The sequence below is a fragment of the Phalacrocorax aristotelis genome, chromosome 4 (genome assembly GCF_949628215.1).
Source record: "Phalacrocorax aristotelis chromosome 4, bGulAri2.1, whole genome shotgun sequence".
NCBI lineage: Eukaryota > Metazoa > Chordata > Aves > Suliformes > Phalacrocoracidae > Phalacrocorax > Phalacrocorax aristotelis.
This window is the reverse complement of record NC_134279.1, coordinates 2,357,030-2,382,354: the sequence shown is the minus strand read 5'-3', so window position 1 is coordinate 2,382,354 and position 25,325 is coordinate 2,357,030. Positions and strand designations below refer to the sequence as shown.

At 45.7% G+C, this 25,325-nt stretch overlaps 1 protein-coding gene across 1 annotated transcript; it reads left to right on the top strand.

Annotated features, from left to right (window-relative positions):
- Positions 1-1,907: 1,907 nt before the first annotated feature.
- On the top strand, positions 1,908-23,673 carry SCARB2 (scavenger receptor class B member 2). The gene is made up of 12 exons (XM_075090007.1): positions 1,908-2,205; positions 8,826-8,983; positions 12,705-12,852; positions 14,319-14,507; positions 15,289-15,380; positions 16,037-16,156; positions 17,091-17,269; positions 17,721-17,839; positions 19,380-19,453; positions 20,576-20,627; positions 21,276-21,434; positions 23,009-23,673. The coding sequence occupies exons 1-12, from the start codon at positions 2,089-2,091 to the stop codon at positions 23,048-23,050; spliced, it is 1,449 nt and encodes a 482-aa protein (XP_074946108.1). The 5' UTR covers positions 1,908-2,088; the 3' UTR covers positions 23,051-23,673.
- Positions 23,674-25,325: the final 1,652 nt, after the last annotated feature.

Sequence of the window (25,325 nt, the reverse complement as noted above, 5' to 3'; positions counted from 1 at the left end):
TTCACACTGAGAATCTAGAAAATCTCTATGGAGAAACCATGTGGTTCTGTGCATCACACAGGTAGATTTTTTTGAAAAAATAAACTAAAACACTGAATTAAGCAAAACCAAAGTTCTGCAAAAATCATTGCTTGATCTCTAAATATTCATGCCAGGGTTCAGTTACAAGAATTTCAGTGGTCCGTGGGCTGCAAGAATCCTTCATCCGTTGCGGTAGCAAACCAAATTTAGCCTTTGAAAATAAAATTGTATCTCCCATTTAAGGTACCTTGGCTTGCTGGAATTCCTTAAATATTCCTGCCTTTCCTCTGATTTTCCAGGGCTTCAGGGCCCAGATAAAACAGCATGTTCTTTAACATCATTGATAAGAAATACTTCATGGCTGTGAGAAGTAGTTATGGTAAAAATGGCTTTGCATAACCAGAGAATTGCTGTCCATTCTTGTTCTACTGTATATATCTCTGACTTAGAGACAGCAGAGCTGGTCGGCTTCTTACTTGCATTGGAGCGCATGCATCAGGATATCCTCACTGAAAAACAGAAATCACAGAGCAGTTAAACTACTTCAGGTGAGACAAGAAACAGGTCTCAATTCCACTGCTTCAGCAGCCATGGAAAATATGTTTAATGAGCTGCAGGAGGAGGCATTTGCTTTTAAAAAATTGTCACTACAGCTGGTCCTCACCAAAGGCTGGTATTTTATGGTGGAAGAGAAGGATGAGGATTCAGAGAGAGAATCCCCATTAAAGATTTTTTTTTCCTGGCGGAGAATTCTATTGCAGTAGTTAAATCAGCCTTCAAAAGCAGATTCTAATCGTTTACTCTGTTGCTTGATTTTTGGAGAGACGATGATGAAACAGAGCTAAGAACACCACTTTGGAGCAGGAATCTAAACGAAAACAAGCTGCTGGAACTTTTTTTTTTTACTGCATGGGTGGAACCAGAAAAATTCTAGTTTTCCAAACAGCTGTGAAACATGACCTCATAACTTTTCATACGCAAAAGAAAAATGCACATAGTAACATAACACTGCCATGGCAATTGCAATGACAGGAAGCAGTATTTATAAAGGAAAATGCTTCCGTCCATCTTAGCAGGAAATCCACCGCATGGTCTACTTGCTCTCTTCTAGGGAAGGCATTATTTGGATCAGGCTGACGACGGCAAGCTGGCAGCCTGCTGATCTAGAAGGGCAAGGGGAGAGGGAACTGAGTCATGACTTTGAAAACGCTGGTGCTGCTGGCAGCTTGATTACCGTTGCGGGACAGGAGCCCTGTATCGCTTTCCTTCCTTTTGTGCAATAGGAAGGCCGTGATGGAAAGCAATTAGCACACCAACCCTTGCTGCGAAAGCCCCTGCTGCAGGTATCTTTCCCTCCTGCTAGAAGGTGGAGCAATAGTGCCCACTGTCTTGTAAAGGAGAAATGGGTCCATCTTTCTTAGGAGGGGCTTAACTGTGTTAGTGGAAGCTGAAATATAATGAATTATGGTAGAATCTGATCCCTGCGACGCTTAATTCAGCCTAGAGGCAGTTCCCACAAGCTTTTCCCTAATCATCTTGCTGAAGAACAGCCGGTTTTCTCCTTGTTTTCCAGAAAACCTTTTAAAGGTGCCTGCTGCACGGAGAGAGGCGCGCTAGCAGATCCATCCACAGCAGCCAGCAGGGCTTCAGCCGTGCCAGCGGGATCTCGCCTTGCAAAGAGGAACAAACCTCAATTATTTTCGGATGCGTTTTTCCCTCTCCCGGTAAGCAGGGTACTGCGACCAAGCTGGTGCAGCCAGCAAGGGCCGGCCAGAGCTGGGTCCCACAACCTCCCCCCGGGAGGGGCGCGTCCCTCCCCTCGCTCCCACCCCGCCACCGGCGGCCGGGAAGCGGCTCCCCCCCGCCCCGGAACCCCTCGCCGTGCGGGGCGGGAGGCACCCAGGGGACCCGGCAGGGACCCGGAGGAAGCCCGCTGGGGAGCCGGCGGCTCCTCCCGGCCCGTTGGCAGGCGGGGCGAGGCGGCCGCCCGCCCCCTGCGCCCGGCCCGGAGCCTGGCGGCGGCTGGGGCTGGAGCGGTGGCGTCCGTGTCCCTCCTCGGTTGCAGCCATGAAGTCGCTGTGCCTCGTCACCGTGGGGGTCCTGGCCATGACGCTGCTCATCGCCAGCATCTCCTTGCTGGTAGCGCACGTTTTCCAGACAGTGGTGGACCTGCAGGTGAAGCAGGTGAGAGCACGGCCCCGATCCCTCCTGACCCTGGGAGAAAAGGGAGGGGGCTGGCGGGTGGCCTTGTCTGGCTCCCTCCCTGCACCAGCTGCGGCTGGGGGAGGGCAGGAGCATCCCTGGGCAGTGCACCCCCCCTGCCCTGCACCCGGCTAGGCTGGGGCTCAAGGTGGAGCTCAGGCTGCGCTAGGCCTGGGCTGGGTAAAAATTGAGTAAATACGAGTAAAAATCAGTTCTCTTGAGGTAGCTTCGCTAGCTGGGGGGGAGCAGCTGTAGTGAGGAGCCCTCCCCAGAGCAGCAGCACCTCAGGTGAGCAGGGGACACCTAAAGAACCCCTCCTGTTTTGCCATCCTTATCATAGATTTCTTACAGCTTTCATACAGTAGCTTGTTCTGCTGCTCCATTTAATGCTGCCTCTGGAGCACAGCCAGAGGTGTTATGGGCTGAAACACGTGGTAGTTTCTCAGGCTGGGCGATGACAGCAAGGCATTTCACCCTGTTGTCAAAGGCTGCTTGTAGCACGCTTTGGGGACACCCATCGTGGCATTGGTATGAATGCAGAGCCCTTCACTGTTCGTGGTCTGCCTAAGCTGTTGTTCTTCTCTCATACTGGCTCTTTGCATTTATCTGGTGGTCTGGTGAAAAGGGTCAGCTGTGTTAGTGTTAGTAACTCCCTTAAAATACCCGTGAAGCATGTAAAAGAAGAATTATTTATCTGCCTAGTCTAGAGAATATAATCCTCTCTGTTACACTGACAGAGAAACTAAGAGTGCTAACAAGAAGGGATTTGGCCAGCGCTATTGTCTGAATGGTGACGAAAGTCTGCTGATCCCCTGTGATATTCTAACCAATGTACTGCTCTTTTCTTTTGAGTATTAACAGGGAGCATTTCCTAACATAGGAGCTGTGTTGTCTTAACTTAAATCGCTTTGGTTTAGCAAGTGCAGTTTTACATTGGCAGTCAGCTTAAAGCAAGTTGTGGCACTTCGAAGCGTGCCTGTGAACTTCAGGGGATAGCCAAAAAAAAGGGCTACCATAGGGTAAGCTGTCGTGCAGCCTGCCAGTATGTCAGCTGCTCTTCAGGTGCTGCTCATACAGCTACACCTACAATGTTTGCTCTCAGGTATGTGCCTCTGCCCTGCTGTAGCATGGGTAATGGACGGTTTATCCTGAAGTCATTTGATTATCAGCCCATACCTTTTCTAGGCAGTCTGAAAGCCAGGTGTGAAGTGATGCATCACGGTACGCAAAGTTGTATGCAAACCGAGCCAAATCAGGACAGCTTTGCATAGGCAAGTGCGGTTCTACCTCCCAGATCTTAGGTCTCTTTGGAAAGGAGTCTGCCATCCTCTGCCTCACAGCACAAGTTTTAGTTTCAAGTCTTACTTCATGCTCTTATCAAAAGAGCAATGGGATAAAAAAAATGGTTTGGCGGGAGAGTGTAGGGCTGTTGGGAATTAGGCGTGATCCTCCTTATGCGTATTATCTCTTAGCTACATGCTCTTTACCCTTAATGGTTGATTATATAAGAGTAAGTTGGTATTCGCTCAGCAGGGCTTTCAGTAATGCAGGATAAAGTTTCCAGAGCTCAGTCTTTTCCTGCTTACTGCTCTTCAGGTCGTGCTAGCGTACATCTGGATTGCCCAGAATCAAGCGTCCTGCTCCCTGCACTAGCCACTGACGCCCTCCTGGCCTTCACCAGGAGCCATGCACACAAGTACACGTACACAAGTACAGCTTTCATCCCCAAAGCAGCGTGGTCCCAGTCACTCTGCTGATTCGGCTGCTTTCCACATGTGCTTTATCCCACATGAGCTTTTTCTCATTTGTGTGTCATCTAGAAAGTTGCTGTCTCTTGTGTAACCATGTGTGCAGCTTAGAAAATCTTGTGCAAGTAGACAAAACTCAATTTGCCTTCGAAATGTGGCAAGACTCGGGTTTTTGCGGCTCTCTGTAGTCCAGGGCACTGGACATGAAATGTTACCTCTGCGCTCTGGCCCTTCTTAGCCTCCTCAGCCTCTGTGTCATTGGAGGAGTCGCAGAAGGGGCAAGAGGTTGCCCTTATGACAGGTAGTTCATATTCCTTTGAGGGCTTTCAGCAGTCCTGAAACAGGGCTGGCATGCAGTGGCTGTCTTTGCAGTCTCTACTAGAGCTGAAATGGAAGACCGCATTTTGGAGCAGCTGAAGCACCTGTATGTCCAAACCTGGGACTTGGGAACCACTGAGGATGGGTCGGCTTTCAGTAGGGGGTTTGTGTGCTGCATCTGTTTGAGCCAAAGGCAGGATTCTTGGATGCCGAGAGGGTGTGGGAAGAGTGGGGAATCCAACCCGGCGTCAGACTTCACATCCCCTTGAAAATCAGCAGGCAGCTGTGCAGTGACAAGGACAGTGGCAGCACCTTACCTGGAAGGCGTTCAAATCTTGACAACTTATTCTCTGTCTTGTTTGACTGTCTTATTGGCATTTTGTGAATTAGAGTGCCACGCTGGATCGGATGGCTGACTTGTCCAATATCTGTTCGTTGTCAGGGTCTAGGGGCTAGCACCTGAAACTCCATTGAATAAGGGCAAAAAACCGGTCATGAACAAGATAAATTAGCAGCCCACAGGATAAAGGCCTTCCCAGCTGCTAGCACTGTTTGCCTTATGCTATGTGTTGGTTTTACGGTTATGTATTTTATTGCCATAAGTGTGCAGTTTATGAATATAACAACCTTTGATCTATCCACCTAATTCCAGACTTGGGCAGTCCTTTACCTCTTGTGTTTTCTTCATGCCCCATACCTTACACTGATGATTTTAGAGAACATTTAGTGTTCTAACCCCTTGAAATTTCACCAGGTTTTTGTTGCCAGCCATCTCCAGAGCTGGATTGTCTGGAGTGTTTAGGACCCAGAAGGACAAGGAAGATATTTTGTCCCTTGATTTAGTTTAATATTGATCTTTTTTGTTGTTGTTGGATGAGAAATGCTAGAGCTCTCAGCACAGTTTAGTGTGGAGGCTTAGATGAAGGACCAATTGAGAGGCTCCTCTTGAGCAGAACATTCCCAAGGTGCAGGGTCAGAGGAGTCTGCTCATATTGGTCTGAAAGGTTACCCTATCACTTGTCTTAAAAGTTGCAGTTAAATTCTGTCATAGATGAATGCATAAAGCTATGCCTCAGAATTAGAACATTTTGCAGTTGCAGGGGAAAAAAAAAATGAAATTTCATTTTCTGTGTAGGTTCCATACCATCTCCCACACCCACTGTCACTGCCAGTAACAGTTTCATTTGGGAGGGGAAGCTCGCGTTTTATTTCCTTTCTGTGAAGCATGGTCAAGAAGGAAACACCAAAGAATGAGACAGCTGCGAATTCAGGACTGGTGTGGTAAATAAAGTCAGTGGGAAGGGTGCTCTGGTACACGAAACGAGCATGGACTCTGCTTGGAAAGGAGAAACCCTGCAGTGCTTCTGAGTGAAGACAGGAGACCATTTTGCCCACTGGTTTTAGGTTGTGATCTTGCAGTAGGTACGTGCTTGCATCTCTCTGAGACAGGATCTCTGAGTCTGAGACCTCTCTAGGCTACTGCCTGCAGGACTAGTGTCTGACTGGAGGCTTCTGAATACTTTTCTTGTTCTTGCATATAAATGTGTCAAGAGAAAAGGTCTGAATCTCTGGCCTTACGCAGCACAGCAGCAATAACTACAGTGGAGCTGTATCTTTCCCCTATTTTAAATTAAAGAGCAGTCCTGTGATCTAATATCTCACAGCCTGCCCAACCTAGTAGTGAACACACGCTCTGACAAAAAACCAAGCCATCCCAGTCACGTAACATCAGATCCTACTCTGGTGCGGAGCAGAGACATCAGAGCCAAACTTTAATGCCATCAGCTGAGAGACGTCGGCATATGTTTTGCCTAAAAATACGTGCTCCTATTTTTCTCTCAGGTCCAGGCTGTGTAGCATCACGTGATAGACCCAAATATCCCTGGTAACATTTGGTGAAAAAGAGAAGAGAGCTTACTGTATTTTATTATTTGAGAGTTTCATGGGAGTCTGTTTGAATCCAGCTCAGAAGGCTGTGAATCTGGGTTTACAACTGGGGGTGTCACTGTACAAAGCTATAAATAGACATGTCATTTCTGTGGCAGATCCAAACAGTGTCATGCAGATCCAGGAAAAAGTCACCAGATAACTTTGTTTCACTGCCCATTTGCTCTGTAGCCCATCTCCCAGGGGATCGCTTACAATTTCAAAATCTCGGGAGCCTGTATTTAAACCAACCTGCCAGAGAAAAGCTGCTTTGTTTCCTTCTTATCAGTACTCTTTGTGTGTTATCTGGTGCATATCTGTATACACAGAGAGCGTGGTAGAAACCCACATTACATTTAGGGATGCTACATAGAGTTGGGGAGGTTCTTGTTTTCAGTCTAGCTCATGAAAGGGGCACAGGCGACGTGGCATCCCTGCACATCATAAATGTGATCCCTCTGTCACAAAGGATAGACTGGAGCCTAAAACTGGAGTGAATATGAACAGGGTGCACTTGTTTTTTAAGCATTGCACATTTAGACTGAGTAATAATCTCTCAGTTGCCTCGTATGAGAGACATTCGAGCCAATAGAAAGGTGCCCTGAAGACGCTCAGTAGTTGTTAGGGAACAGCTTAGATTCCTAGACATGGATGGTTAAGGTCAGGACAGGCAATAGTTACTCTGTTTATCAGCATCAAGCTTATACTCTTTGTGTTTCATGCACGTGAGAGATGTGAGCTTTATACATGTTAGGAAGGGAGCAGACATCAGTAGTTCACTACACCACCACCTCTGAAATAAATGACTTTGTATTGTGGTTATTAGCATATGGAGAAAAGCTATCACAGTCATCTGTAGGTGTCTCAAATACATTGCTATCTCACTCCCAGCCCTTTTTGGTGACACCATGGAATTGGTATGCCTGATTTGGGGAGATTTTCTCTTCCTGACCCTACAAACCAACTTCAGGAGGGCTCTGCCTCAACACAGGGATGAGCCTCCGTGGCACAGATCACAAGAAAACAGGATCAGAGACATTGGACTGTGTAGGAAATGGTACATGTGAGGTGCTGGTAGTTGGAAAAAAAAAGCACATTATTTTTTTGTGGAGTGCACAGAATCCGTGGTTTGAAATTCTCAGCAGAAAGCAGTCTGCAACTGCGAAGTTGCAGCAATACTGCTGCCATTCCAAGCTCCTGCCAGTAAGTTTTTCTTTGAAACAGCCTTCTCTTTATCTAATCATTCAGAATTAAAATCTACACAGAGAGAAGACAGCTCCTTAAGTGGGAAGGCCAAGAATGAGTCCTGAGGCAACTGTGGCTGATAAAAGTGAAGACCCCATGTAAACAGTAACCAAGAAATGGCAGCTGTCCAGTCTTCCCTGCTTTTGAGCTTGCACTTACAATATTTGACTTGTTTTCTCAGAAGAATAAAAAGAGCAAGTGTTGATGAGACCCATTTAATTGCAAATGATGCCCCCCTCCCCTCCTTCCGCCTACAGGTGATAGGGTTTTCAAAGAGGTAGTTTTCTTTGTGCTTCTTATTCCTGAAAATTCCACTCTGCAAGCCAAATCTCTCTTTACTACCACAGTAGCAGTACCAGTGTTATAACTGTATGAAAAACCTTGATTTTGGTGGTGTTTGTGGTGATGCTTTTGTAGTCTGGGTGAATTTTATCTCAAATGGAACGGTAATAAAATGAGGGGTTGAGGCCTATGTTATGTTTCTAATGCAGCTATGTACAGGTACAGTTGTGACTTTCCTTATAACATGTATATGCTGGTAGGAGAAGGAATTACTGATTCATTACTTAAGTGCTTCTGTCATAAAATAATGATTTACAGATTTTCTTTTGTAGGGCCACGTTTTATTGGTTACAAAATAGACTGACAGTTGATGGGTCTGGAGCTGCCTGTGCTCTCATTGCTGTAGGAAAGTAGTTAAAGACAGAGGGTGAAGAATCTTGGCCCTTTTCGGAGCCCTCGGAAAGGCACAAATCCCAGTGTGCCTACATGAAAGAAAATTCTGTCAGTTGCAGGTTTTCCTCACAGGCCGCTGAAAAACAAAGTTTTAATTGCTTTGGAGACAGAATCGTACAGCTGTACTGGAATCTGACATTCCTAGGCAAAGAAGTCATAAATACAAGGAATCTAAGCTTCTTTTGTGGCCTTGTTACTCTTAAGAGCTCTCCCGTAGGACCTCTTGGCCTCCCACTGTTGAGTTCCACTTTTATCTCTAATGTTGGCATGTTCTGTGGTATCTTACACAAGCTTAGGTTTTTGCTGACATGGGAAATGCAACAGGATGGCTATGTGATAGCAGATCAGTCTTCATTCTGAAAAATGTCGGGCAGAGGTGTTTGTGGGAAGAAGTGGAACAACAAAGCCAACAAACGTATGCCCCTAGCCTGCGAGCCATTGTAGCATCGGTTTGATCATTTGATATTTAGCGAGATGCTTCAGAGTAAAACGTATCTATAAACATTTGTAGAATTGGGGTCTCGAATCCTATTGCCCGTGCTTGTTCCGAGGGCATAGAATTCCTCTCTTTCCTATAAATATTGTACAACATCTGTCATTAACAGCTAATCTGTCTCTCTCTTGTTTCAGGGAACAGTATTGAAAAATGGCACGGAAACCTTTGAAGCCTGGGAGGATCCTCCTCCACCAGTCTACATGCAGTTCTACTTTTTTAATGTGACAAATCCTTTAGAAGTGCTTCAAGGCGATACTCCTCTTGTAGAGGAAATAGGGCCATACACCTACCGGTAGGACCATTTCACTATTTTCACATTTCACTAAACCCGTTGTGCGTGAGGAAGCCAAAAAGTGGGATCCAGAACGCTTGGGATCCCATTCTAGGACAAATCCTAGCTGTTAATGTGTGAGTAACAGTTTATTCACGGGAGCATGCTCATACACCACCCAGACGGCACAACCGCAATCCATTTCAGATTAAGCCGGTGACTCCAGTCAGATTTTGGGCAAGACTTTGCTTGTGTGTTGCTGTTCCTCAGCTGCCGAACACAGAGGAAGTTGTTTGCATCCTGGCATACGGTCTTAGGAGAGAAAAAACAATAACTGGTGGTTGGGTGATGTTTGGCAGTCTGGGGAGAGGAGTGTTACATACAAGCATGATTCATATGTCACTCAGAAATTAGTTCCTAGTTGAAGTTGCACAGTTCACATTAGTGAAAATGTGGCCAGAAGACCAGTTAGAGAGTGGTACTAAGAGATCTTCCTCAGCCAATCCTCACTATACAACCTACTCAGCATCAGATGTATCTATCGTTTTTACAGACAGCCAGGCTTACTAAGGCCACCTGCAGTGTTGGAGCTTATCCAGCCTCTTGAACTCTCCTTCTGCATGGTGTGGCTACACACTGAACAGTCTGAGTCTGCTGCACGTGGAGAGACTTTAAAGTCACCTTACAAATGAGTTTTCCTTTAGAGCTTCATTCTGCTCTGCTGCATGCAGCGGTGTAAACCAGGAGCAGTCCTGTGGCAGGAAGCGTTATGGTCTTTGAAGTCATGGAGATATGAGAACCACAGCAAAAACGCTGATTTCTCGTTACCAGTCTCACTTCTGGTCACACACGCTCGTTCAGATCGGGCACCAGCTCAGTGCCAGAAGGAGCTGTGTTTACCTAAGCTGCAAAATGATTAGAATCTGGTTGTTAGTATTTGAAAAAAATACTATAGAATAAAAGGGAGAGCCTTTGCGGTAGCCTTGGTCTCTGCAGTATCTTTCCTTTCTGTTTCTTTCCTCCCACACCTCAGCTTTGCTTCCCCCTCTGCCATCAGTCTTTTCCCCTATCTCCTGTGTATTTCAGTGCTGTGTCTGTTTAGCCTTGTCAAATTAAATGCGGTACTTTGGCAAAATACCTTTTATTAGGTAAACCAGTAGAGCTTTTCTTCAGGTCTCTGTAGTATAATGCTGATTATTAGTCAGCAGTGCATTCTCTGTGTCAGGAAGTTAAATAGAGCTACATGAAACCACATAGGCCCATGATCTTCTGCACCCTGGTACTCAGTCCCCTTTGTTAGCTTCTTTTTTTCCTTTTCCTTAGCTCCGAGTGTCTTCTGGGTGTCACGCACAGCCTGGTTTGTGATGCTGCACCTTAACCATAGAAGGGTTCAGTGGGATAGTGGTGCACCTGGCTGGGTTGGTGTGTGCCAGAGGGGAGGTGCAGCCTGAGCTGCTGGCTTGTGGCTTGCTGGGAGAGCCTTCCCCTGCATCGCGCACCACAGGCTGGCTGTGAGCCGGTCGGGTGACGCAGGCTCTCCCTGAATTGTTTCTTGTGCTGTGAGGGAGGGAGGCTGCGCATTCCAGCCCTGTGTGTTTTGGTTGCTTCTGGCTTGCTTGGTTAGCCTGATTTTGGCATGTCTGAACAGGATTCGATTGTGCTGTGCTCTGTCTGATAGAAGAAAGAGGGAAGTTAGCAAGTGGAGTGCTCTTTTTCAGCAGATTCTTTAATCTTGCCTAGCTGTCACTGCCTACTGTACCAGACTGTCAGCGGTGGGTGGGGGAAGAGAGAAGGCATGCAGGAGGAGAGGGAGAAGGGAGGGTTGTTGCAGACATACTGCGGTGCTCAAGCCAGAGAATAAATACCAAGTTTGTCTCACAGGCCCCATGTAGCAAAGCAAAGACTCATTTAGGTTTGGCGTGTGGTAGAACACTTAAAATGCCCTAGCATGAAGTGCATGGCTCAGTGTTTTTATAAAACACGGTACTGGGGAGAAGTGAATTGGCTGGGACAAACAGAGGAAATAAATGTAATTAGTCACAGAGAGGAGGTGGGATGTCTAAATAGAATCTTCCTGCATATTCTTCCTGCAATTCATAGTTTTGGCCACCATATATTGTAAACCCAGTTAGCACAGAGGTAGCTTCTGTAGCAAAAATGTCGCAGTGCTTGTGTTTTTCAATCCTGGAAGTTGAATTTGCAGCATATGAAACAAATTATAAAGCGCAAGCTGCTTATCTGCCCAAGCCTGCTGAGTCCCAGAGAACACTTGAATATGGTCTGGTCTTGCACACATTTACAGCTTTTTGTCTTTAACATCGGAGATCTCCTACTTGCACCCCTAATTAGGGAGTATTATTTTCCTCTCTGCCCTTTTAGAATTGGAGAGGCTTCTCAGGTTAACTCTGGCCTATTTTAGGGAAGGCACTTCACAACTGTCCATCCATTCCCACCCCCTCAGTTCAAGCCATAGGGTATAAAGTATACTGCTGTACAAGAGGCTCTTGCCAAATCAAGCTGGAAGTGTTGACAGACCAAAATGTTCCTAGGTGGTAGGCATGCTGAGGAGTGGTAGGCATGCTGTTTGGGTAAGGAAGACGGGAAATGGTTGGTTTCTAACAAGAATAGTTTCACTGGCCTTTCCAGTTTGCTTTAAATTTGAAAGACTGAATCAGAGTAATACAGTCTGTCATGAAGCTGCATTGATGGATCTAGTGTAGCCAGGATAGGATCTAGGATCTGAAATGAATGAAAAACATCATAGCGCAGGGTCTTGCAGAATAATTTAGCTTCACGTCTTGGGACTTAAAATTTACACAGGAGGCAAAGCGATGTAAAAGTCAACAAACTCTTGAGTCAATGTAGAGTTACGAAGTGCAGTGCACTTCGCTTCATGTGTACGCCAGAGGGATCATGCAGTGAGCAGACAACCTGCCATTTCCCATTTCAACTTTGCTGAAGGCACAGAGCTCATTTTGAGCCAGCCAGTTCTACAGAACTGTATGTTTCTTGTTTGTAAAATGGTAGTGGCAACGGACTGAATTATGGAGATGACATGTGTTTCGGGGTAATTAAGATCTGACTTCCTCATCAGACCAGCAGGTAACTTTTGATGTACTTTGTCAATAGCACTTTGTCAGTAATCCTGAGTTTTATACTGCTTGTCTGAGTGCTTAGACAGTAACAGAAGCAACCTTCCCGGCCACGAGTAGTTCACGGCAAAAATTCAGTTCAATTTCCATCATGTCCAGGATTCCTGCCTGAGAATTAAAGGAGCAGAGCTAAAATTAGGCTTGGTCTGCAGATGTGTCACATGCAAGCCCAGAAGTCCTAGTGCAAAGTACTTGGAAGCCAGCAGAAAGATTCTGGTAGGTTCTTAGGTCATGTTAACGAGACCTTCGTGAAGCCTACATCTTGTTCTGCCTGTGAATGAATTTTGCCTGCAGCAAAGAGGCAGAAGTTTCATTTTCAAATTGTCCTTCAAGGGCAGTCCCATATATAGTGCCTCTAAATCCTTCTGTACCATCTGAAATCGTTCTTTTTCCCTGGAGATTTTTTTTAAGATGAGGCAAAAATATAAAGTGCCCATTAACATGTGGGGTGGCATTTTTGGAAGCGCCCTGTGAGGTCTGATTCCTACCCTTTATGTGCTTAAAGCAATAGAAGAGCCCTAAGTTAATTGCACTTAATGTTAAGCGTACTTCTTCAGCTTGATTAGAGAACAAACTCTCTTGTTTTGCAGAGAATACAGGCCAAGAGTGCACGTTCAGTTTTTGGACAACGGTACCAAAGTATCTGCTCTGAATCCAAAGACGTATGTATTTGAACCTCAGAAGTCAGTTGGAGACCCTGAGGTGGACCTGATTAGAACAGTTAATATTCCTGCAGTGGTGAGTTCCCTTTTCACTTCTGCTTGGAAATGGTCCTAACAGGCTTCATAACTAGCAGCTTGTTGTTCCACACTGTCTCTCCCTTGTGGTAGATGAATGTGATTGATGTCTGGGGCCCATACTGCATTCAGTTCTGGTTTGGACTGTTCTGGGTTTTTTTCATTACGTTCCTCCCTCACCATACACCTCTGTAGTGTTAGTGACTCGCTCTTGTGCTGAGAGCCGACACACTCTTCAGAGATGAACAGAAATCAGGCTTGCTGGTTTTCTGTGAGTAGGTGAAACTAGGGAATTAGCGATGTCAAATGCATAGGAGGAACTCTGGTTTTTTAATTAGGAAGTTTAGAATGCTTGGTGTTGTTTTTGTCAAATTTGCAAAAATTGCCTCCAAGTCTGCATCTCAAACTGAAAAAAAAATTGTAACAGGGGAGATTGAGATACAGCTGAATGAAAAGGTGCTCTCAGATAAAATTAAAGTTATAACATGCACCCCTGAACTGTGTTAGGTGAAAGTACTCAGCAAAGGAGGACTCATTTTGGAGATCAGATGCAGACCATTATTTTTGGTCTCGTACAGGGAGAGTATGAGAACAAGCAGATCTGAAGCTGTCATACCTTCCAAAGGAAATTAGACTGTACTAAAATACTTGTTGGTTGTGTAACTACGCCTTTACTCCCTGAACTAGTTTAATTGACTTCAATTACAGGGTACATTCATTTCTACTTTTCCCCTGGCATTTCAAAAATGTCTGAGTTTATGAATGAATACATAAAATGCACTGTACATAGTCATAGATAGGACTCAGCTTACTAAAAGTTGCCAACAATACAGTCTCTGTATTTACAATTCCTCCCAGGCATTTGACTGGTGGTATTATCTCTTGTTCAGCGTTTTGGCTGTGATGTACTGCACTAGGCAGTACTAGAAGAACGATGGGTTTGTTCGCCCAAGGAATATTCCCTTCTTTTGGTTTTGTTTTTTTAAAGACATGTTGTAAAATCACTTGTCAGCTAGAAAGGAAATACATTTTGGTGCTGTTTGCCTGTTGGAGAAATGCCTATTTGTTTAAAATGGCTTTTAAAAGCGTAAACCATAACTTCCTAAGGGTGACATTCAAAGCCCGTCTCCAGCTGCAATATACTTGTGAAATTCAGGCTGTTTAGAAAGTGGTTTTGCACATTTCACTTAAAATCCATTCTTAAGACTGTAGCAGTTAATGGCGTGGAACTGAGCTGGTTGTGTGCCAGTGCCAGGCTGAACAGGAATCCGCAGGGGCGCATCCCTGTGGGAGAAAAGCTGACGAACCTGTTAGCCAGCACATTACTTGCTGCGGATGGAAATAATGAAACCAAAAACACAGCTGAAACATGTGCAGTGCTGAAATGTGTCTGTGTTTGTATGCAGCTGGTATTACTTATTCTACGCTAATTCTGACCGTTGCTCCCTCATTCCTATCCCCTGGCAGACTGCGATGGAGTGGACCAGGTCAACCCCTCTTCAGTTTGCCACGGAGGTGCTGCTCCTTCTGTACCAAGAATCCCTGTTTACAGTTCACACCGTCCATGAATTACTGTGGGGCTACAAAGACAGGCTCCTGTCGACCATTCATCTTTTGCACCCTGAGATCGATCCAGTATTTGGTTTATTTAATAAGGTAACTGCTATGCAAGGTTTCTGAGGCTTTAGATGGGGAATGATGTCATTGCTACAGTGTTTGGACTGTCACTGGCAGCCAGCTGAGAAGGATGTGCTTGGACTGAGGCAGGGAGGTAGGCAGCAGGGATAGCAAAAGGATGCTCCCTCTTCAGTTTGGCTGTATCTAGGCGCTGGCTGGTAGCACAGCTCTGAGTGTTTTATCTGACTTCCCTTTATCAGGTATGGATAAGCTTTCCAAGGGTGGATGTAAACCACTCCACTATTGCCTGTGCTCGCTTGAATGACCTGGGCTTTGTGGGGCCAGTTGTGCAAACGATTAAAAAAATCTCCTGACCAATTTCCTTAGTAATTGATTGAAATTGCATGTTATTTGTGTGCTGGAGCCATTATTGGCTTCCAGAGTGTTTCTGGTTGCACATCATTTTGCACTGTGGGGCCTCCTGATTTCTTGGAGATCATCTGCAGTGCTCAGGTTATTTTCTGTGGGTTTACTTTTTTGCTAAGGGCTGTTTTTTCAGTGGCGAATTTCAAAGGAAAAAAAGGCTAATCTAATGTTGTATTTCCTTCACTTGGGAGGTGTAAGAATCTAGCCCAGTCACTTCCACCTCATTGATATTCAAGGCGGAGTTTAGGGAATTGCACTCACCTCAGGGGGAGTCCATCACTCCTAGGGTGGATTTGAAGTGATGACAGCTTCGACTCCTGCCACCCCGTTGTAGTTACCAGCCAGGTGTTACAGAATGAGCGGAGTGATTAAAAACTCATGTACCTGTTTGCAGATGAATGGAACCGATGATGGAGAATACATTTTCCTAAGTGGGGAAACAAACTACCTTAACTTCACAAGGATTGTGGAATGGAAAGGAAAAGAGTAAGTTTTTCACTGAGGCCTCTGTCAAAGTCTGTCCCTTCTCATGTTTTGATTTAACATAAGCATCGTTTACCAAAACAAGGGTCCTTTTATTCTGAGGATGGTGGTAGCTGCTCGTAGCAGTTCTAGGTTCGGACCAGCCCCCCAGTATTTTGGTATGTGTCATGTAACCATGAAAGGAAAACAGCCCCGGCCCTCAGAGAGCAGACTGCTGTTAATACTCACCTCTGAATCCGTGACGGCCCCTAGGCAAAGGTGACCCTCTCTCCACTCCCTCCTCTAGGACAGCCATCCCAGCCACCTGTGGGGACAGCATTCCTGCATCTACACGGCCAGTGTTCCCAGGCACCACCCTTCCTTGCCGCTCTGTACCCAGAGCCAAGGCTGGCACATCTTGTGCCTGGCTATTTACCACTTCTTCAGCCAGCAGCATGTGTTACAAAAGCCAAAGATGAACTACCTAAAGTATCCCTCTCCCATTAAACAAAACATCTGCCAGCAATTACCTGTATGGGAGGAGCTCTTGCGGAGGTATTCTTGCTTGTCTGGCACCAGTTTAAAGAGACTATAGATGCAATGTAAACCCATTCTAATCCTCGCCTCACCACCCCTCAAAGATGTTTTAACCCTTGCTCTCTTTGCTTCGTTTTCTTCAGGTCATTGAGCTGGTGGACAACAGAGTCATGTAACATGATCAATGGAACAGATGGGACATCCTTCCACCCGCTGATCAGCAAAGATGAGAACATTTATATCTTTTCTTCTGATTTCTGCAGGTAAGAAGAAAATGTCACTCAGACTGTAAAGCAGAGCATTTACACCCATTCCCCTTGAGGTTTCATTTTAGGCTGGTGTTTTTCCTCCCATGATTTTAGTTAACAGTATGAATGTTCTGTATTTATTCATGGTATGAAGGATGAGAGAGTTACACCAAAAAACCCCAATCTGCATCATGTTAAGGATGTGCTATTTCAAAATAAAGCGAAAATTCAAAAAATGACTGGAAAGACGGACTGGACTGCCCTGCAACCTTGCAAGGCTGGTAATGAGGGAAATGGAAGGATTATTATGAACCTTGCCTGAAGCTTCCTTCCTCCAAAATCTTCCTCTGTGCCCTGCTTTTTTAGAGAACCCAGATTGCCCTCAGAGATTCGTCACTTAACGTAATGCTGTTTGAAATGCAACAAGATGCAGAAAATCTTGGTGTTCCCTTCCTCATGTTCCACTTTGTCTTCTCCCTTGCCCATTTCCCTCTCTGTGAAGAACAAAGCCGATCTGAAATTCTCTATTTAAATCAGCACAGATGTGCGTCACACCAAATTCAGGACTTGCCAAGTTGTTCTGTCTTCCACGACTGTGTTCCTCTCCTTGTCCCTCTCAGTAGCGCGTACCAGCACTGTCTCACACAATGCACTATAGCAACATGGGGACCAGAGTGAGACTCTGAAATGCTGAAGGCAGGCATCTGTGTCCCTGCAGCAGCACAGCTGGCACAGGATCATCTATTCTGTGCAGCAGCAGAATGATGAGATGTGTATTTGCTGATCAAAAGCCTATTAAATTTAATACAGAAGATCATTGGAATGGGCTTAAACCAAACCTCTAGCTTACCCTAAACTTAATACACAGGCATCAGCAAAGAGGCATCTGCGCAGGTGTCAGTGTGCACTCAAGACTAACAAATCAGGGTCTGGCTTTTCTTCCTTGCAGATCTTTTTACCTGGTGTACGACAGCTCAGGAACTGTTGCAGACATCCCAGCCTACCGCTTCGTGCCCTCTCCTATGGTATTTGCCAACACGACGGTTAACCCAGACAATGCTGGTTTCTGCGTGCCGCCAGGAAACTGCCCTGGCACTGGTGTCCTCAACGTCAGCATCTGCAAGCAAGGTATGTTACCAGGCAGTAGAAACAGAGTGGAAGGACATCAGTGGGGAACATATTTCTCCTTTCTATCTGAAATAAATGAGGACAGTTTGGTGAGGCCTGTAGGGTTATGACTGCGCTTGGTGAAATCGGCCACCAGCAAGTGATCGTTGTGAAATGCAGTACTGCTCTGAGGAGATGTTCCTGTCAGATGCTGTCTGCTCCAGCAGTGATTTAGTGATTTAGGGCAAAAGACCAGCATGGCAGCTTGAGGCTTGAAGCCGTGCTGATGCTGCACAAAGGAAAATTTGCTTGTTCTGAAGACAGGGAGTCGGTGTTGATTCTGTAGCTCCAGAATGGACTTTTCCTTTCACTGTAAATGGCACAGTGGGAAGAGTTTTGAGGTCCTCAAAGACTTCCTTGAATCCTGCTCTGCCTTTTTTAGGTGGTGACTTTCTGTGCTTCCACATTCCAGGTGCCCCGATATTTCTATCAGCTCCACATTTTTACCAAGCAGATCAGAAGTTTATAGAGGACATACAGGGCATGCATCCGAAGAAGGAATATCATGAGACGTTTCTGGACATCAATCCTGTAAGTGCAGCCTTTTTGAAAGGGTTATATCGGTGAATCCAAGCACATGGGTTTAGGTCACCTTCTCAGGTGGTGTGTATTGACATAGTCCCATGGACCTCAGGGAAGCTGTACTAGTTTATGTGGAACTGATCTGTTTCTGTTGGTTTGTATAGAGCAAACTTTCTGGATAGCAAGAATTAAAATACTTCTCCCTTGTGCCTGTGCGATTAGAGATGCTATCAGACTGGTAATAGTGAGATGAAGGGGATAAAATATTTCTTAGAAGCAGATGAGGCTGCTTTTCCTGTTCACCCTGCCATCCCACCAATTTGGGTATTATCTTGACTGTGTTTTCCCCAAGCTGGAGAAGCTGAGTATGTGGACGAGGAGAGCAAATCAATAAAGATTCAGTGGATGCTGGACTGAATTTAGAAAGTGCAGAGTCATGAGAGGAGACATACAGAAGTGTGGTGGTTATGTCATTCATGGAAGTTTACAGAGTTGTTGGTATTCCTACAGTGAGATGTCAGAAATACAGGGAGCTTGCAGCTGGTGGTCTGTGGTTTTATGCTTGTGGTTTAACCCCACCACTCAGCTGCTCACTCACTCGCCCCCAAGCAGGATGGGGAGATAAGCTGTTTCCAGCACAATTCCAAAACGTAGCCTGACACCAGCTACTCTGAAGAAAATTAATCCTATCCCAGCTAAAACCAGTACAACACTGATCTCTACATCCACGCATACAAATGTAGGTTGAGGGAGAGGGCAAAATCATGACCTGCCTAGTTTAGAGAAGCAGAGTACTCCAACTCATCCATTGTTATGCGTGGCTAAAGCAGGAGGAAATAGCTTAGTTCCTCTCTTAAGGTCTAGCACCGATGCTGCTTGGTGTTTGGTTTGGTGCCAGGTTCCTCCTGTCAGCCTGCTCCTACTTACCTGGCTTTTTTGTACTACCATAAAATGAGCTCTGTGCCTCCCCGCTCCTACCCGCTCTCCAGGTTAAATTTTGCTGCTCAAATGAGGAAAATATTCCTGTGCATCCAATTGCAACTCTTCCTGCAGTGACGGCATTACTGTGAGGAGCGTTTCGTGCTCATTATCTCTGTGGCCAGACGCTCCCATCAACTGTGGTCTGTATCTGGTTTTCACCATTTAGAAAGGCAGGCTTGTCCTGTGGCCGAGATTGCAGAGTCTCTGCAACAGTACTCAGAAAGCAGAATAAGGACCTGTAGGTGGGGGCCTTTTCCAGAGCGACAGCTGGATCTGGAAGAAAGGGAATCTCTCGGTAGCCCAAGTGTAAGGTTGCACAGCACAGCACGATGGCACCCTTATCTCTCTTGCAGCCTCTTCACATGTCCTTAGTTAAGAGACAGACGGGAATGCGGGTATAAGAGTTACAGGAGCATCTTGGTGAAGGAAAATAAAAAATGACACTGAGTGGGTCTTGTCTTGCCTTACGCACCCGTGTAAATATTAGGTTGTGCTCTCCCTGTTCCGATTGTTTCACATTTACTCTTTTTTTTTTTTTTTTTTGACACTGATTTCTTTTATTCCCCAGCTAACAGGGCTTGTCCTGCAAGCAGCGAAGCGGATGCAAATCAACGTTCACGTCAGAAAATTACCTGAATTTTTGTAAGTGTTCTCTGCTGCTGCTGGGCAGATATTTCAGATCTTATTTGATATTCAAAACTAATTTGTCTGCAGTGTTCAGATGGAATATCGGTTGGTGAGAGCAAGTGAGAGAGAGAAATCCAGCCAAATCTCAATTACAAGTGGCAGTATCCTCTCTTCCCACAGATGAAGTAGATTTCTCAGTTCCATCTGACTATATTCAAGAAAAGCAGGATGTCATGGACAGGGTCCGCGCGGTGCTTGCGATGGCGTCAGTCACACGACACTGTCTTGTTTGCTCAGAGAGAAGGTCTGCCGCAGCAGAGTGCAGCTAGAACTTGGAGAGGGCCACTCACTGCAGTGAGGACATGCCATCCTACTCTCCACAGCTTTTAGAAGACACAAATATTGTAGCTACCGCCATTTCTCAGCAGTGGACATGTGAAAACCAAATGAGAAGGCATGACGCCAGACAGGGTGGACCATGCCATGTTGATTTACTCATCGCCAGTGCTGTGTGACAGTTATTCTTCCTACTCAGCTTCTGAGCTGACGTTTACTGGCACAGCTTTGCTGTATATTATAACTGAAAATGAAGTATTTTATCTGCTCGATCCTCTTGGGAGAGTCGGTGATGTTTCTTCAGAATAGAACCACCTTGTTATCTAGTGCCCAGGGCTGTTACATGAACACAAATTCTGAGTCAGCTGTTATTTCGGGTGTGCCAAATGTTGAGGGGGGGGTGGGGGTGGTGTTTGCTGCTTTGTGCATGTTGCATTGGACAATAGATTCTGTGTTTTACAAACACAAGTAACCTTCAACATCAGCTTAGCTTCGCATTCTTGCTGACTGGCACAAATTCAGTCAGTTATTTATGAGTCTCTTATGGGTCCCTGACTTTCTCTCCCCAGCAAGTCCCAAAATACACGATTGCTCCCAAAACAAAATCTATTATTCATCTTGGAGATTGAGATTGTTCACTTCCTGTAGGAAGGTGAAAATTGATAACAAAGAGGAACAGCCCAGAGGCTTTTGGAGGACAGTTTTCCTCGTTTGTTTTTCTATTATAGTCTGTCTTCAAAGCCCTCAAATTGAAAAGTTGCAAAACCTTAATTTTTAATTGTTGGGATTTTTTTTACACAGTGAAACAGGCAGCATCCGAACGCTAATTTTCCCGGTGATGTATATAAACGAGGTAAATATTTTTGTTATTTCTTTGCAGCATTGTGGTATGTTTATGCTTGCAAAAATACTGTCTTTGGGGTAACCAGAAAAGAAAATGCTCTTTTTCTTGTTGTTTTATACAGTGATAAGTAGGAAGCTGTTGCTGTTTCTTAACTAACCTCCTCCTGCTGCTTGTTTACCGTAGCATTAAGTTCAGCCCTGCAAAACACTCTCAGTCAGAGAGACCTTTCAATTTCAAAGGTATTGGCTGTGAGGAAAAAGGCTGCTCAGATGAGGAGTTCACACGGTCACATCTTTCTTTTGAGTAGTCTTTTGTGAATATTCCTGGGCTCCAGCTGGATCACTGTATTAGTTGGATTCAGGGAGGAGTCCGGGGGACTGGTTTCGTTGACCTACACCATTATTCCAAGCCTATACCTCCTAAATGGAGAGTTAAAAATCACTACTTTCTTTTGAAATGCAGACTAGACAACCCCTCTGGCCACATGAGGTGAGCTAAGAATTCTTAGAGGGAAAGTGTATCAAGAAGCAATGAAGCAGAAGTGGAGAGTTGTGAGAGTGTTGTTTCCATACCCTTCACAAAAGCAAAGCAGTCTAATATAGAGGAAGAGCCGAAATAAATCCTTTTTTTTTTCCTCTTCATCTCTCTCTGCTCCAGAGTGTTCTGATTGATGAAGCATCTGCCAGCAAACTCAAGCACGTCCTGCTGGAAGCCAGTGTTGTAACTGGAATCCCCTTCATAATCATGGCTCTAGGAATTGTTTTTGGGATTGTTTTTATTGTGCTCGTGTGCAGGTCCCGGGGAATAAGCGAAGAGGTAAGCAGCATTTGAATTTGACCTCGCTTACTGCGCATCTGCCTGTATTTGATCTTCTTTTAGTTGATTTTTACCTGTTCGGTGTCTTTCTGTACATAAACATTTTTGTATGTTATTTTTGTTTAAAACGACCTTTCTAGGGAAGGGAAGTTTTAATAGACTCAGAATAAATGCACCAAAACAAAGGAACGGAGCTAATAAAAGAAACATGGTAAGGCAGGTCGTACCTTCTGTGCCTCATTCACTTGCCAACAGTAGTGAAAAAAATCAGCCTGTCTAGAGGACCCTGGAGGGTAAGATGCAAAAGTCCACCATTTTTGATGGACAGGTTTAGTCAGCAACGATCTGTCAGCGTTCTCTGTAGAAACAATTGTGTTGGGCCAGTTGCTTATTTTTCAGAATCGTAATGCAAATTTTATGGCCGAAGAACAGATGAATTTTATATACAACAGCGTGCAGAAGTTTTATCCGGACAGTACTAGTTTCTATGTCTATTTATGAAAAGTTCTGTCACAAAATGACATGCTGGCATTAAGGTTGCTGGTCACATTGAAAGCTGATGCCAAAATTTCACCCTAATAGGCAAGGCAGTCAGGTTCAGACAAACTACAGATCCTTTGGGTAGAGAAACAGACTGGGTACTCTAGTAGGCTGTTTTCTCCTTGTAGTTGCTGTGTTCTGAGTGTGGTCTTGCTTGTATGATGTTTCCTAAATACTAACAGTGTGAGAAAGCGCCCTCACGCCTACCGCACAGCACCCAGCCACACCGTGTGTACGCTTTGCGTTAGTCAGCGGGACCCACCTGGGTCAGTGGGTCCCACTACGGTCACATCTCCAGTGGGACTGGAGATGCGATGGTGGTGGCAGCAGTGGCGGCACTCTGGCGCTGAGGCCTGCGGCCTCCTTTCCTCAAGCAGTGGCTCTGAGCAGCTGATCTTTGGTCTCTTGGCTTCATTCTTGGTTTCCTCTCTGGGTACCCAGGAAATGTTTCAGAAGCAGATGCTCTCAGGACCGTACTTCAGGTTCCTTTACAAGAGAGACCGGTACTTTTGGAGCTTTTGAGCCTGCCTGTGTTGTTGGCAGGCTCAGCTAGAGACTTAAAACTGTCCCGCTGCCTGAGGCCCCTGTCCCCGGCACTCCTGTCCCACCCTACATCTGTAGCTTCATACCCAGCTCTCCTGGATGATCTTGAACGCTGCACAGGGATTAAAATTACTGAGGGACAGCTAAATTCCATGTTTTCTCTATGTTGCTTTTGTTGCTGTTCCTGCAAACAAAAGTAATTCAGCTAGTTAGAGCTCTCCTAGTGATCCCCCTCTCACCAGGGTGGTTATGGCCTTCCAACATCTCTAAGGTGCTACAGTGAGCCCAAGGTCCCTGCCCAAGCTGCTCTCCACCCTCTGGCGCTTTTTTAGTGCAGTGCTGGTTCTCTTACAGGAAACTGTACTTAGAAGTAGAAGCCGAGAGCTTTTTCCTTTCCTGTTTGGAGTCTCGGCAATCCAGCTTCCCCGCCGTGGAAGCTCTCCAACGTGCCACATCTAACTTTGCTGTGTTGCTATTTTTTTTTCTTTCAGAGTACCGAAGATGAAAGGTCCCCACTCATCAGGACGTCTTAGTAGATTTTCTTTAACATGTGAGCTTGGAGAATAAACTATTAGAGCTGACCTAATACCAACTACCACTACCCAGCGTTGTCCACTGTGGAGAAACAACGGCGTCAAGTATAACTTCATGTGGTATAAAGATGGAAGAAAATCTGCACTGTCACCAAGGGAGGAGACTTTTCTTACCAGCTAAGTTACAACTTTAAAACTACATTATAAAACTGCTTGAGATCCTGCTTTTTTTTCCACCCCGCACTCTCTTTGTACCTGCACCGACAGCCGCAGACGATCATCACCACTACTTCAGCAAGAACAAAATGGCCTGATGCATTACAGGAACGACACGGGTAAAATTTGCAATGGCCTTAGGGGTGTGGGCTGCGAAGTTCCCTTCTAGGAACAGAGCGGGCTCCTGTATCGCCGAGGAGCAACGGACAATTTTGCTGTAGGCCTAGTATTGTCTTTTCTGTAAAGTGTTGCGCGCTACTTATTACCAGTATGCACTGACTGTTTATTATTAATGTCATCGGTCCTGTCGCAAAACTGATTTGTAAAACTAATCCAAAGCACTGAGAGAAACTTTGTTACGCATCCGTAGTTAACAAGTAAAAAGGAGCCGATGATTTGAAATGCTTTTCCGTACAGGCCTCGTAACTGTTCTAACTCTGCACGGGATCCCTTTGCACACTCACGATGCATTTATTCCTAAGGTTTTGGGTTCTTTCTTCAACTTAAAAACCAAAACGCAAGACAATGTTGTTCTTGACATTGGAGGGTACAAAAATGGTCTTTTTTTCTCTGGTATTTGTGCCACAGTTATCAGCTGTGTGGTTTAGTGCAAATGCAGACTTGGCAGTTACATTTACTGTTCAGGATAAAAGCACATGTCTATATTAAGGTATTTATAGGGCCTTTAGGAGTCATAACTTTTTTTACTTGTCAAGTGGAAACTTGTTTTAAAAATCACAAATGTATTTTTTTCCCCAATTAAGAGAGTATTCTTACTGAGAAGTATTTCCATCAGATCTAGGCAGTGCAACATGTTTTAAAAATTGTATTATTGTCTTCTAAATAGAGGCATTGTTTTTTGCATTGGTTTGGTTTGGGGTTTTTTTCCTAGCTGGTGATTTGTTCAACAGTTTTGTTCATCTGGAGCCAGTTCCAACCAGGAAGTTTCACGCTGACTGCGATTATTTATTATCTGTATTAGCTAAGAACACCTGGCACAGCCCAGGGTCCTCCCAGTACTGCAGCTGCAGCTTTGCCTCAGCGGAAGGCCAGAGCTGGTATTGTAAGCGTCAGACGAGGAGCAGGACTCCAGCTGGACATTTGCCTGCCTGTTGCCTCCAGAACTGCAAGTGTACACCCGGGGAACGAGAAACTCATCGCAACTTTCTGCAGCGAGTCGTCTCAAAGGAGTTGCTCTGGGGCAACCTCTCTATTGCACATCGCAGGCCGAAACCGTCACCTCTTCTCTGCTCCCCAGCCCCCCCCACAATGTTGCTTTCTGGGCAGCTGGCCTGAAAATAACACACTGTGAAAACACCTTGGGAAGTTTCTTTGCTCTGCTTTTACCCAAATGCCGCTCTTCTTGCCATGCTCCGAATGCCAGGTGCGTTGTTGGAGTTATGGTCACCTCAGCGCTTTGGAGCCATTTGTGTCTTTCCCTGGCTAGTTGCTGGAAAGAACCTGCCACGCGGGGAAAGTCTACTGGGTTCTCTTTCCTAGCTGCATGCCGACTCCTACCCCGAATTAACGGTGTCGGGAAGGGGACACGGGAAAACTGCCAGTTCCCTTGTGAGAAAGGGGTCGTTGTCAGCCAGAGACCCCGCAGCTACGGAGCAAGCCCAAGCAGCACGGGTGCTGCAGTCGGCACCCCACAGCCGTGTCAATCTCTTGCTTGAGTCGGTAGACCCCGATGTTTGTTGGGGATCAACGCATCTCCGTCGTGCCTTGAGTGTACGGCACTGCCTCGCTCTCCCGATGGAGCTGGCCCTGGGCTCTGCCTTGAGCAGGCTTCTCCTGAAGCTTTTTGGCTTTCCGAATCAGCGTTGCTGGTTTTTTCTTTCCCTAACATGACGCAGCACTTCAAGCTGCGCTTTACTAAGCCGCCGCCCTACCTCTGTCCTACCACCTGCTTTCTGAGAGTGTTTTTCCCCGCGCGATATTTCTTAAATCTCTGCTAAACCACAGGCGGGACGTTCCTCCCCCGGTACGAGGGAAAGGAAACCTCAAGCCTCCTCATCCCCTTCTTGTGTCCCCCGGGGGTGGACGCGTCCCCCGTGAG